The sequence below is a fragment of the Temnothorax longispinosus genome, chromosome 12, assembly GCF_030848805.1.
Source record: "Temnothorax longispinosus isolate EJ_2023e chromosome 12, Tlon_JGU_v1, whole genome shotgun sequence".
Classification (NCBI taxonomy): Eukaryota; Metazoa; Arthropoda; class Insecta; order Hymenoptera; family Formicidae; genus Temnothorax; species Temnothorax longispinosus.
The window spans coordinates 6,495,610-6,507,889 of NC_092369.1; the positions used below are offsets into that span (position 1 = coordinate 6,495,610).

At 36.9% G+C, this 12,280-nt stretch overlaps 1 protein-coding gene and 1 long non-coding RNA gene across 11 annotated transcripts in view; one reads left to right on the forward strand and one right to left on the reverse strand.

Moving 5' to 3' along the window:
- LOC139822839 (uncharacterized) overlaps nucleotides 1–12,280 on the reverse strand; it is a 273,173-nt gene that overhangs the window by 248,054 nt on the left and 12,839 nt on the right. For all 3 annotated transcript variants that reach the window (XR_011734617.1, XR_011734618.1, XR_011734616.1), the window contains exon 3: nucleotides 4,589–4,692. This is a non-coding gene — a long non-coding RNA (uncharacterized lncRNA). The remainder of the gene's footprint in view (nucleotides 1–4,588; nucleotides 4,693–12,280) is intronic.
- Mp (collagen XV/XVIII-type protein multiplexin) overlaps nucleotides 1–12,280 on the forward strand; it is a 214,114-nt gene that overhangs the window by 191,378 nt on the left and 10,456 nt on the right. For all 8 annotated transcript variants that reach the window (XM_071794947.1, XM_071794945.1, XM_071794949.1 and 5 more), the window contains 4 exons: nucleotides 5,079–5,160; nucleotides 5,954–6,048; nucleotides 6,965–7,141; nucleotides 7,472–7,669. In XM_071794947.1, the coding sequence (XP_071651048.1) occupies nucleotides 5,079–5,160; nucleotides 5,954–6,048; nucleotides 6,965–7,141; nucleotides 7,472–7,669 (552 nt within the window). The remainder of the gene's footprint in view (nucleotides 1–5,078; nucleotides 5,161–5,953; nucleotides 6,049–6,964; nucleotides 7,142–7,471; nucleotides 7,670–12,280) is intronic.

Here is a 12,280-nt window from a genome sequence, read left to right on the forward strand (position 1 = left end):
AATATGAAGCTTGAGTAATTTACTAACGGGTTTGAAAATTCGCATGCATGGGGTATCGCTGTTTAACAAAGAAATTTGTTAAATGAGATAGCGTTAATATAATTTAATTGTAATAATTTATAAATATGCCTAAATTTTCTCGCAAGTATATTTAAACTAAAAAAATTTATAATATATTTCAATTTTATTCTTTCTTTATTCTCTATACTTTTATTTTTACAGTTTAAGAAAATTAACAAAGATATTGTGATTCTATTATAATTTAACAGAGATTAATTTTACTTTTTAAAAGTTGAAAAAGCTATTCTCCAAACGAAAATAGGAAAAAGATGATGCTCGTGATTGTAATTATTTCTTACAGACATCATCAGTTACAGAAATCAATTACAGACCATACTAATGTGTACAACATTATTCATATTGAATTATTTATACAGAGTGATTTATGATCTCGTTTTATCTCGTCATCATAATCATAAATTATGATCTTATTTTAGAACTTGAAATATAATTTGGTTTCCGTTCTATTATAGATTAATACGATTATAACATATTACATTATTCCTTAGGCGCTTACCACCAAATTCAATTACGGGATAATTAATAAAATAATTATCTTAAACGACCCATATATAAAATAATCTCTACTAACAATCCCTTATAATTCCAATTATTGAATTATACAGATTATAGATTAATGATTTTATTTACCGATAACATTTTGGTTTATATATCTTTCAAATTAACTAACTCTTATAATGGAATGAAGTTTTAATGAGAACTTTCTTAAAAGTTGTCGGCCATTAGGAGAAAGCCGGGTAAGAGAGGGAAAGAAGAAACGAGAAATTAGGTTACGCGAATAATCTCGTAAATACCGGCAGGATAATCGCGAAAATTCTATTAGGATTTCGCATTGACAACTTTGCTTACCCGAAATGTCCTGCCACCACTCCATCTTTGCCATCCACTCACAGTCATTACGAAGTTGGACGTGATCCGAATGAAATTTGGGCATACTTCCGAAACAATGTGCGTATAAATTATATCGCAAGCCAAGTTTACCTTCAAAAGAAACATGTAACAACCGCGATTCCCGCGAGTTTCGCAGTAATATCCGGAGCATTATATATAATAAGTAAATTGGATTCGGTTATTCGGTTCATATTTAAAGTCACCGATTCACGTGCATCAATTCGTGATGTAATCTATTACAAACAGACGATTAATTTGAAGAAAATTGGTCCTCGAGAAGCTGGTTTTCAATAAGAGCGACTTGTAACTAATCAATTTTGAAATCGATTTCTGAAAACCGATTCTCTCAGCTTTTCGACAGTCCATTAGCGTCAGTCCTATAAACTCTGCAAAACTCGTGTACGAGGCAAATGTAAATTGCACGCGCGAATCATGCGGGCAAGAAGAAGAACTATCTCTGATACACTCCTGGGAACGAATCAGATGCGCGGGTCAGCAAGCTAACTTCCAGCAAGCTGCAGCGATGCGTCTAATGTGTCGTATAGAGAAAGTGTGGGAAAAAGAAAGAGAGAGACGAGAGATTCGCTTTTCCCCACTAAATTCGGTAATGAATCGACTACGATCCGCTATGTATGCTGAGTGTACCGCCTTTCCAGAAGTTGAGGCAGTAGTTTGTGTCACAGTGACTGGTGATCCGTATCAGACCAATAGCATTTTGATGAACTCGTCTTCGACCTAGTTTCCGGTGCTTTTACCGTTTGCTAAATTCATTAGATCAATACGATCCGCATTACATATACCACGATATCATTTCGTCCATCGGAAATGATTATCAATTATGTCGACTTTGCTAAAAAATATCGCGAAATTTTGACATATGTTTTTATCAATCTCTCTCTTTCCCTCCCAATACATCGCGACATGTAATAATAAATCTTTGATATGACGAGTAGTTAAATATCGAGTAGTTAAACGAGCAATTAAATCGTATTTGAGTGCAATATGACTTACTTGAATATCTCATGTATTTTTTTTAGCTTGCTAACTTAAATATGATTTCCGTTCTGATTTTACTTTATAGAACATCAATTTTATTTCCAAAATTTTCTCCATATCTAAAGATTGAAAGCTATTAAAAAAATTCTATTAAAATATTATTTAAGAACATTAAATGCTATCTATTACAAGCATTATGCTGATCTTTCCAAGGATATCTTTACGTTAGGCATAGTTAATATTATGTATAGGATATGAATCTTATTGCTATTTCAATTTGTCATTTTTATACAACAATTGCATATAGAGTGATATTTCGAGCTAAAAGAAGCTAGAACTGCATTTAATGTTAGTTCAAAAAAATATCACTTGTTTTTCACTGCTCAGTAGTCAGTAATCGAGCAGAAAGCCATGTTCGATATGTAGGTAACATCTAACGATCAACTCCGTGAGTCGATCCGACGTTTATCCGGTCCAACTGCAGAGTTCACGAGATACATCGAACAAATAACGGTAAATGCGTATTCTTATGATAGCAATCCCGCATCATCCCGAATCCTTCGCGGGATCTTCCCGCTTGCGCTCGCCCGGAAATTCAGTCGAAGTTCAGTCGCGGTGGGCTCGCGCACGGGGGAGCTTTTCTTCGCGCGCGGAGAAGAGCGGAATTTATTTCACCCGTAAAATCCCACTCTCGCGGAAAGCCCCGGGAATGTACGATGGCGGGATGCAAAGACGCGGTCGTGCATGGGAGAGCTGATCAGGGTATGTACCGGGTGAACGATTTCGATGGTAACGCCTGGAGCGTTCGCGCGGGAGCGACGTGTCGTCGTGACATTACGTGTTACTGCGATCGTGCGGCAGGTGTTACGGTGCCGGCCGTTTCCTTGGTTCTGTACGCGCGTGTACGTGCAGATGCGTGCACGCCCGCGTAATTCCACCATCGTGAGCGGTATATAGGAAGGAAAAAAGGCACGGGGGAATTAAACATGACGAGTTCCGCGTAGCGGCTGGCTGAAACTTCTCTCTCTCTCTCTCTCTCTCTCTCTCTCTCTCTCGTTTTCTCTCGCCGAAACTGAAACCCCGCCCGTATTCCCAGCGCACACGTTTTCGGTTCGCGATGTAACCCCGTGTACGTCGAAATACATATAATTATTCAAACTACGCCGACCGCGCGCCGTAAATCTCGCGTAGTCGAGCGAATATCGAAATAGCGCATAAGAATCGCGGATTATTATTATTATATTATTATATACGCTATAAATTCTGAGAGTCAGACGAATATATAAAAGTGAGATAACACTCGATTAACAGCCTCGAGGTATCTTTTGTGCAAATGTTACAATATATATAATAACAAAATTCGCTCTGTAGCTCTTCATTATAATGTATTATAACGTTTATTTACGCGTTATTGTTGTTTTATTTTCTAAATTCTCATTATATGAATGCATTGTACTCGTAAATAACTGTTATGCCCCTAATAACAAATGATGCTAATTTAAATGCGAAATTATAAATCCACCGTAGCGTAAAATAAGCAAAACGTGTGCAATAAATGTAAGTTACATACGAACAGAATGCTGAGGATACTCCTTTTGTTTTATTCGATACTACACGTTATTGCAGTAGCGCGACAGATGCGACAAATGTATTTTTTGTTCGCGCATGCACGTGTTTGTAGTGTTCGAATATGCAACGTAACTAAAAACGTACGTTAAAAAAATGTTACAAAATCCTCAATCAAAAAAATCAGAATCTTTATTGTAACGAGAAATGCGACCCGCTATGAAGTTTTCTTTCATTAAATTGTTTAAAAAAATATTGGACTGTCAAAAACAATATTAGTTTATAATAAATAATAGTTTGGAAAGATTGAACTGTTTAAGTTCATACAACACTACACGAGTGGCCATGAATAACTCCATTTAAAATGACTAAAAACCGAACCGAATCAAAAACCGAATTATATTGCGAGCTGTCATCTAGTTATTAGAAATAAAGTATAAAGCGTGCTTTTTTTACGCAAGCAGAAAGAGATAAATATCATGTTTTTCTGCTTTAGTGATATATGCATATAAGTTCGGTGCGTTTGTAAATTTATATATCTATATAATAAATAATAATAATAAATATGAATAAAATCGGAAATGATATCTTTGGCATATTTGAACGAAATTAACAGATTTCTGATAACGGAAATAAGAAGTAATTTTTGTAATAACGCAAGAACGCGTTTGATCTCCGAAAAATCCTAACCGGACGTCGACTCAGCCCGATAAAGCGCCGTCGTTACCGATAATTATCGGAAAACACTTAGGGCTGGTGTCATGTGTGCTAACCATACTGCCTGATTGGCTTGGAACTTCATTAATCACCGTCACTGCTTGATGTATTATTCGCTTTTAACGTACAAGACAGGTCCGGTATCACGTCTGAGGAACTTTACTTGGACATTGCATTGTTCACACAACTGGCGCATGCGATCATTTATACTACTGACTAACAATTTGCAATGGCAGTCGTGACAGTTGGGATATGATGAAACGTAAGAATAATATCGCACATTACCTAAGATTATCTCATTGCGTATATATTAGTAACATTAAATTTTATTACTTACATTACGCTCTGCTCTTCACGTCTCAGCTTTTAGATTCCATCTTGTAGATAGTAAACTTCAGATCGATCTTAATTCTCACCCTTCGTCATAGCATCTGACACCATCTGCAAAAATAAATCCGATTATTGCAATATCCTGAATTTCAATGACATTTAAATGAGCAATTCGCAAATATTTATCGCCTCTTTGCGAAACTAATCGAGAACAGTCGATACATTTCAGCGTACTGCTTTAATAACATTGTGATTTAATATATATCTGCAATTTGCATTTAAAATAACTAATCGGTAAATCGATCACTGCTTCGCTATCCTCATCGCAACTAAACGCTATAAATAAAAAAGTATACGCTGTTTACTCGTTCGCCTGCACGGAATTCTGAATTAGCAATCAACAACGGCGACAACGACGTCAATAATCGTTCTATTATGTATCGCTAACGAGATAGCGTAATCCGATCTTATCGGCACTGCTTGTGATACATTTTCAGATCAGTCGAGATGCGGACGAAGACAAAAGTGAAGAGAGTAACCCACCGCCATTCATCACGCCTCCGCCTCCGAATCCAGATTGTGAGTAAGGTCATCAAATAGCCGCACTAACGATTTTTCAACCGCTCATAAAATATAACGCTTTATTGAATTATGTTCTAACAATTTAGATTATTTAGAAGATATATCCAATGTATACGATATCACATGTGTAACTAGAGACATGAAAGAAATCAATTTATGAAATTATCCGTGCCTCTTGTCTTTTAGATTCCAAATTAATTAAAATCATTCTGCCTCGATATTTTTTAATCAAACGATTGATACTGCTAATTTGGTATTTCTATTTTTTTTATCTCTCATCACACCTAATATGTGTATTTATTTGTAGTTACAAGATTTTCATTTTTTTATATTGAGAAATGTAAATCAATTTTTTTCTTTCGTAATCGGATATATTTTTTATTATCTTTTGTCAAGCTCGTGATATTTTTCTAATTTATTGCGAGGATATTCGAACTATCTCAAAATATCAATATATCGTATCAGTATTTTGGGATAGTTTTAGTCTGACAGTTTTCCAATTAATCAATGCACTGACACATCGCAATATCTTCTTTTTTTTTTAATCCTACATCCCTAGCTTAGTAAAGATAGGGCGGCATGTTAAAAATCGTTTATTAATTTCGCTATAGCCGACGTCGATGCGCGACGTCGCGCGTCGACTTCGGAGGTATCGCGTCGAAGAAACGATGATAAAATATGAAGCAAACTTTTTTAATCTACTTTTCGCGCGCATAAATCACCCTGGCGTGTCAAAACAGAGAGCGACGAAGTTGCGTGGACTTATGGCGGCGCATTTGTTCTTTTTCAGATAAAGGTCCGAAAGGCGAGAAAGGTGACAAAGGGGAAAAGGGCGAGAGCGTCAGGGGTCCCCCGGGGCCTCCTGGCCCGCCTGGTCGCGACGAGGTGAGTGCATTATTCAATCAACAAACTTTTTTTCATAGACTAATCTCAAGATAAACAATCACAAAAAAGATGTTATTTCTTGTGCTTTCTCCTATAATAACTAAATCGATACAGTTGAATAATTAATAACGATTTAATTGAATTATTGGTTGAAATTATTATCATAATTGGAATAACTTCATCCAAATTAATGAGAATTATATGATTACTTTTATTTTATCATAGTTACTATTGTGGCCATCTATTTTGTAATTATTATCCATAAGTGTGTATTTATTTGCGATAAAACATGAAAGAAATAAGACAACAAATTGTTTATAATAATATATTATGTATATACATATAGGTATAACTAATTGAGAAATATAAACTCTCTATACTTTATCTTATTTCAAAATTTATCCAAAATATGCATAGAATTATACGTGGATTGTTAGATTATACTATTCTATTTAGCTATATATCGTAGTATACAAGATTTTATTAGTCGGGAAAGGTATCTATGTTTTCTATAGGTGTAGACATCTCGTTATATTAACTGTAGGGACCGCGATCGCGTCCGCAGATCCGAGCGCGGGTATGATATTGAAGGCGGCCTGAATGCGCCTGAATCCGGGATCACTCATTTATCTTGTTATTCGCGTGAGTCAATTTAGCATCGACACCGGAGAACCGGCGCCTGTCGCATGTAACACTGATTACACTAAAGCCGCTTTCACGGTGCTTACCATCTTCCGCTGTTATTGGTACGCGGTATACATGCGTATTTGCTTTTAGACACCGTCGGAACTTGATTGTACCGCTTTGTTATTGCAACAAATAGTTTACTGATACTTAGTCGTAAACGCTATTATAACTGATGTGCTAAAGCGGTATTAAATTACAATGGCAACGTTAAACGTATTGATATTTCAAGGATTGGCAAATGAAGATACCACAGGGACCACCCGGTCAGAAGGGAGACCCCGGCACTTGCACCTGCAACGCCACGGCCTTAATGTCTTCCTTTACGATGCCAAAGATGATACAAGGGCCGAAGGGTGAGCCAGGAGTACCCGGACAGGAAGGCAAGCAGGGTCTAATGGGCCTCACGGTAATGATTCTCATTCTCACGATCTTTAAGATTTAATAAAAGCACTAAAAGTGATATATATATATTTAAGCTACTTTATGACTAATTTTAATATAACATCTTTATACATACATATATCTAAAAACATCTAACAATGTAACGAATATTAAAATTGTAAAGAACAAATTTTTTAAATCGTTTTTGTTTAAATTACAGGACTTCTTAAATTCTCTTTTTTAGTTCTTTTCCTTAACAGTTTTTGGAAAACTATATCACTTTCGGCGCTTTTGTTCGTCGGCTGGATACCGTTATGCACAACTGCATTATGCTTAATTAATGTCTCGATTTCAGGGTGCGGCAGGACCGCCAGGGGAAAGAGGACAGCAGGGTTCGTCCGGGGCTAAAGGTGACAAGGGTGATATTGGAATAGCGGGGCCGGAAGGCCCTCAAGGTCAGAAGGGTGAACCAGGTCGGGATGGAATAGCCGGTGAAAAGGGTGCGCAAGGTCCGCCGGGGCCGCCCGGAAAAGGAGAATTTTCTGGCTATGACGTAAGTAGATTGCCACGCTTGAATATGATCTGTCATGCCGAGGCCGAAAGCCAAGTTAAAATATTTTCTCCGGCGCCTTCTCCGCGGCTTACATTCGCCATTTCTGCTTATCCCCGCGAGATTTTCTTTATATTCGCTACTTTCGCGATACGATAAGTTGTATAAAACTTTCATTGAGATTCGTATATACTTTTTATTATTGTTAACCACTAATGGTCGCGCATATTGTAACGGGAAAGGATACGACGATAACGGTTATCTATAAAAAAATCTTTATCTTTTATACTTTATTAAATAAGAAATTGGATTCTTTCAACAAAGTACCTACAAATGACGCAACATTATATAAAGCTTTTGTGTGTTAGCTATTTATATAAATGATACAACTACACATTTGGAATAATAACAGCGAATAACTATTATCATCGTTATGGAATTAAAAATTTAATATATTCTATTATCGTCAACTGAGAGAGAAGCTAGAAGGAAAAGTGGAATGTTTGCCTAAATGGTTTCTGCTGGATATAACAGTGACATGAAAACGAAGACCGGACGAATGGAAGGGTAATGTTAACGCAAGAGATATGACATTGAGAAATTTGCTAGAGGAGAACATTTATTGTGTACGCGATTACCGCGAAGTAGAGGAAATTCAAGCGCGCTCGACCGTACGAAGTCGTCGCTATAATAAGTAGATAAGTATCTCCATTCAAGAAATTTTCATTATCCTCGTATGAATCTAGCTCAGTCGTATTATTCGCTATTTTCCCGAAATGGACACGCGGCAGCGAGAAACTCGGAGGGAAATGGAGGGCCATATCTTCTCTCGCGGAATCGTCGAGCTATTATCAAAAGTATGCTATTTAAACATCGCATTCGACGTCATCCACTGTATATCAACTCAGCAAAGTATCCCAGTTAACCATTTTTCTTCTTCATATTTGCGGATTATCATTGCGGATTATATGAAAACTGAAAACTACTTGAACGAATATTTAATATTTGTTAAAATAACAGGAAATGGGCTCATCTTTTTAAATAAACTTTTCTCAGACAAATTGTATAATAAGAATTGTTCGCGTTGCGAATAATTCTGTTATTTGAGTTATATTTAAAAGAAATGCGCAATTTTAGTTTTGAGGAACGATGAGTTTCAATCGAGACGCACAACTAGCACTTGTTACATCTCCTATATAGATTTTTATTATTCAATATAAAAGACCGAAATTAAATTAACGAAATTACAATATGGGATAAAGGATATTTATGACATTAATCGTATGAGAAATTTCGATGTTCCTATAGAGCTAGACGATCCAATTTATATCTTTATCTAGTTATTGAGTATTATTACTATTCCGCATGCTATCGCATTTCGAAGTGCATGAAAATGCACGCAAAGGTGTATCCCAAACCACCGTCGGGCACGTCGCAGTATACTGCTCCCCATGCAACCGCTTTTACGTGTACCGAAACGACAACTACAGCGATCCTGTCCCCACTCGACAAGAAATTCGTTGAATAGGAATGGAACGCGTATCGCCCCGCGGGGAATAAGAAACTGTGCACGTAATAACGGCCAAGCTGTAAGTCCGATCCTCAGCCTCCTCCCTTTTCTCGTTCGCGTTTCCCGTTGAATATCCTCTCTCTTTCTCGCTTTCTCTCCCTATTTCATTGCGGTTTGTCCCGACCCATTCTTAAAAAGTAAAAACGCGGCGAATCTCACTCGGTTTTTTTGCCAGCTACAAAAATGGTCCCGAATCGCACTGACAGGCCTGCGATATTAAAACGATGTACAGCGTAGAGCAATACATCTACATACATGCGACATTAACGGCAGTAAAAGTTTTAGCGTGAGTTACGTATGAATGAATGTGATTTCGGGGATGCTGCGCGGGATATAACACGAAAAATTCCTGACCTCTCTTCCCACATTTTTCCCGATAAACAAAACTCTTTTCTTCGTCCGACCTTGCAACGAAGTATAGTTGCAACATTTCCAACTTTCTCCGTAACGATAGCTATAACGTTTCAAAGAGTATAAAAGAATATTCGCCCGATAATGAAAAAGTAAAAAGACTGGTGCTATAGAAGTGAAAGAAAACAACTTTATTGTTTTTATTATCTATCATATTGCTATCATTTGCTATTATTATATTTGCTGTAAGCATAATATCTAACAAAACGAAACAATAATATTGTCCATTGAATATAATTTCGTTATCTTATTTTTTTGTTCCTCGCGCTATCATGTAATATTCACAAGTTTTTTTTCAATTTTGCTTTTATTACTTTTCCAGTATTCTACATTTGGAATACCTTTATCATCTTTTCCGATGTTTTCCAACTTGCAATAACTTTGGGGCAAACATCGATTTTGGCAATGCTCGAGTAGCGCTGCATAGAACAAGCTAAATCTACTCAAGATTGATATTCTGCGCTGTCAAAGTCAGCGGTAGTGGTTCAATTCCTGAAACCGTTTCTGGCCACGGGAGAGAAAAGAAATCTCCGTGCTGTCGCGGGAACGTAACGATCCTGTCGCACCTCAAACCGTCAATTTACTCCCAGAGATGTGGTCGTTTTTCACCTTGTTCTCTTGTTACGCGGTTTTCGCGGTGGAAAGCGCAACGACGGCGACGTCGCGCAAAAATATAATGGCGAGCGGTGTGGCAGAACGGAGGGCATCATCGCCGCGCTATCGAACCGAATCGCTCCGCTTTATCAACGACATAAACCCGTGACGCGGATGCACCCGCATATCGCTGGAAGATCGGCGGTGACGCAATATTTATCCCACCCTCATGCCCGGTTACGAAGATGTAAAAAAATAAAAGGACAAAAAAGAGAGAGAATGCAGTGCCGCGCGTTACGGTTTTCTGTTTTCATGCCGGTGGCACGCTTCCAAATGTTACACCGCCGGAAAAAAAGCCGAGTTGACCTAGCCTGGTAATTGTTGAGACGTCGCAGAGCGGAGGAAAAATCTCGTTACTTTCGGAGCTGAGAGCGCGGAAAACATTGGGAACTTCCTGCTGTTGCAATCGTACTCCGGATAATAATCCATCGCAGGATTATTATATATTTGAATTTTATATTATGATAAATGAATTCGATAAATGTCATTAATGTATAATATTATATAATTCTTCGATTAAATTCTATCGCTTATTGTGAGCACTTAATCCGTTTGATATCGTATGACAATTTCAAATTTTATTAAACTTTATTAATCTAAAAAACACACGAAATGATAACATAATATAGACATGTCGATACGATAATCTCAAAGAACGATTTCATATTTGATTCTAATCTAAATAAATCCCAGAGATGGAGGGTATTTTTATTTTGAATATAAAGTTATACGTGGCAAAAATCCTAAATCTCATTTCGCTTATACAGGTTCTTTCTTATAAAGAATTGAGCAGAAAAATGGGAAAAATGATTACTTCGCGAATTAGATTATATACACGTCATATCTATCTACGCGCAATAAATTCTCGCATTGTGACAATGCGGCAATATCAATGATTCAAGCAACTATAAAAGAGACATATGTCTTTACGACATAACGAATCGATAAGCTTGCAGCTTTGCTTAGGGACCGAGGAAAACTACGAGCTGCAACTGCAACATAACGATCTATACAGTCGGATATACATGTCGTTGAATATAGGACGATCTGAAACAATAGAACTGTGCTGCTAGTAGTTAATTCCTATTTAGCGCCCGGACGAATGTACGTCATTGATAAAGATTCTCAAGAAGCAGATGGCGTTCAAATTGTTATAATATTCGCAATTGTTGATTTTAACAAAAAAACGTTGCTTGCATTTATTAATCTTTTTCCAAAAAGGATTTAATCTATCTCCCATCAAACATGCTTGTATCTCATTTAATAAAAACTGAACCGTATGAAAAAGATCTAAATTAAAACTTACCGATATCATGTATATTCTTTTACCTGTATTCTTTAATGATAGATTCTCTGCTTGATGTGAAAACGACTTTTATTCAATAAAAACGTCAGATGTATGTAGTTTTTAAATACTTACAGATTACAGTAATGATATATTTTCAGGGAATTCGATCAAATACATCTTATTAAATTATTTCAAATCAGATAAATGTTATTTGAGTCTTTCTTAATAGGCGTTGGAAGAGTATTAAATTATAGATTTTAACTCGTACATTTTTAATCATATAATATTTATGATATTTTTCAGTTTCGATTGATTCGATTTCGACTTTTACGTTATTGCGGATGGTAACACATTTAGAATCTCCTTAAAATTATTCCAATCTCTGCAATACGAAGCACTAAAGAACATCAGGATCGGTTAGGTCTACAAATAACTCAATCGTCACTGCTCGATCGCGGAAATACAGAATCCAAATGGAACGACTTAGAGTACGAGTACGTATCTGAGCAAGGCCTAAATACTGTACGGTAGAGACCAACCTTGTCGTCGAGACAATTCATGCAAAGACAGATACCCGCGCGCACACGCACACAGTAACGGTTATCTTACGTGACCCCGCCTCGCACCGGTCCTTCCTCGGATGTGCGAGAGCCCGATTTCCCCGGGGAATACAGAAACCAATTTCTAGGCT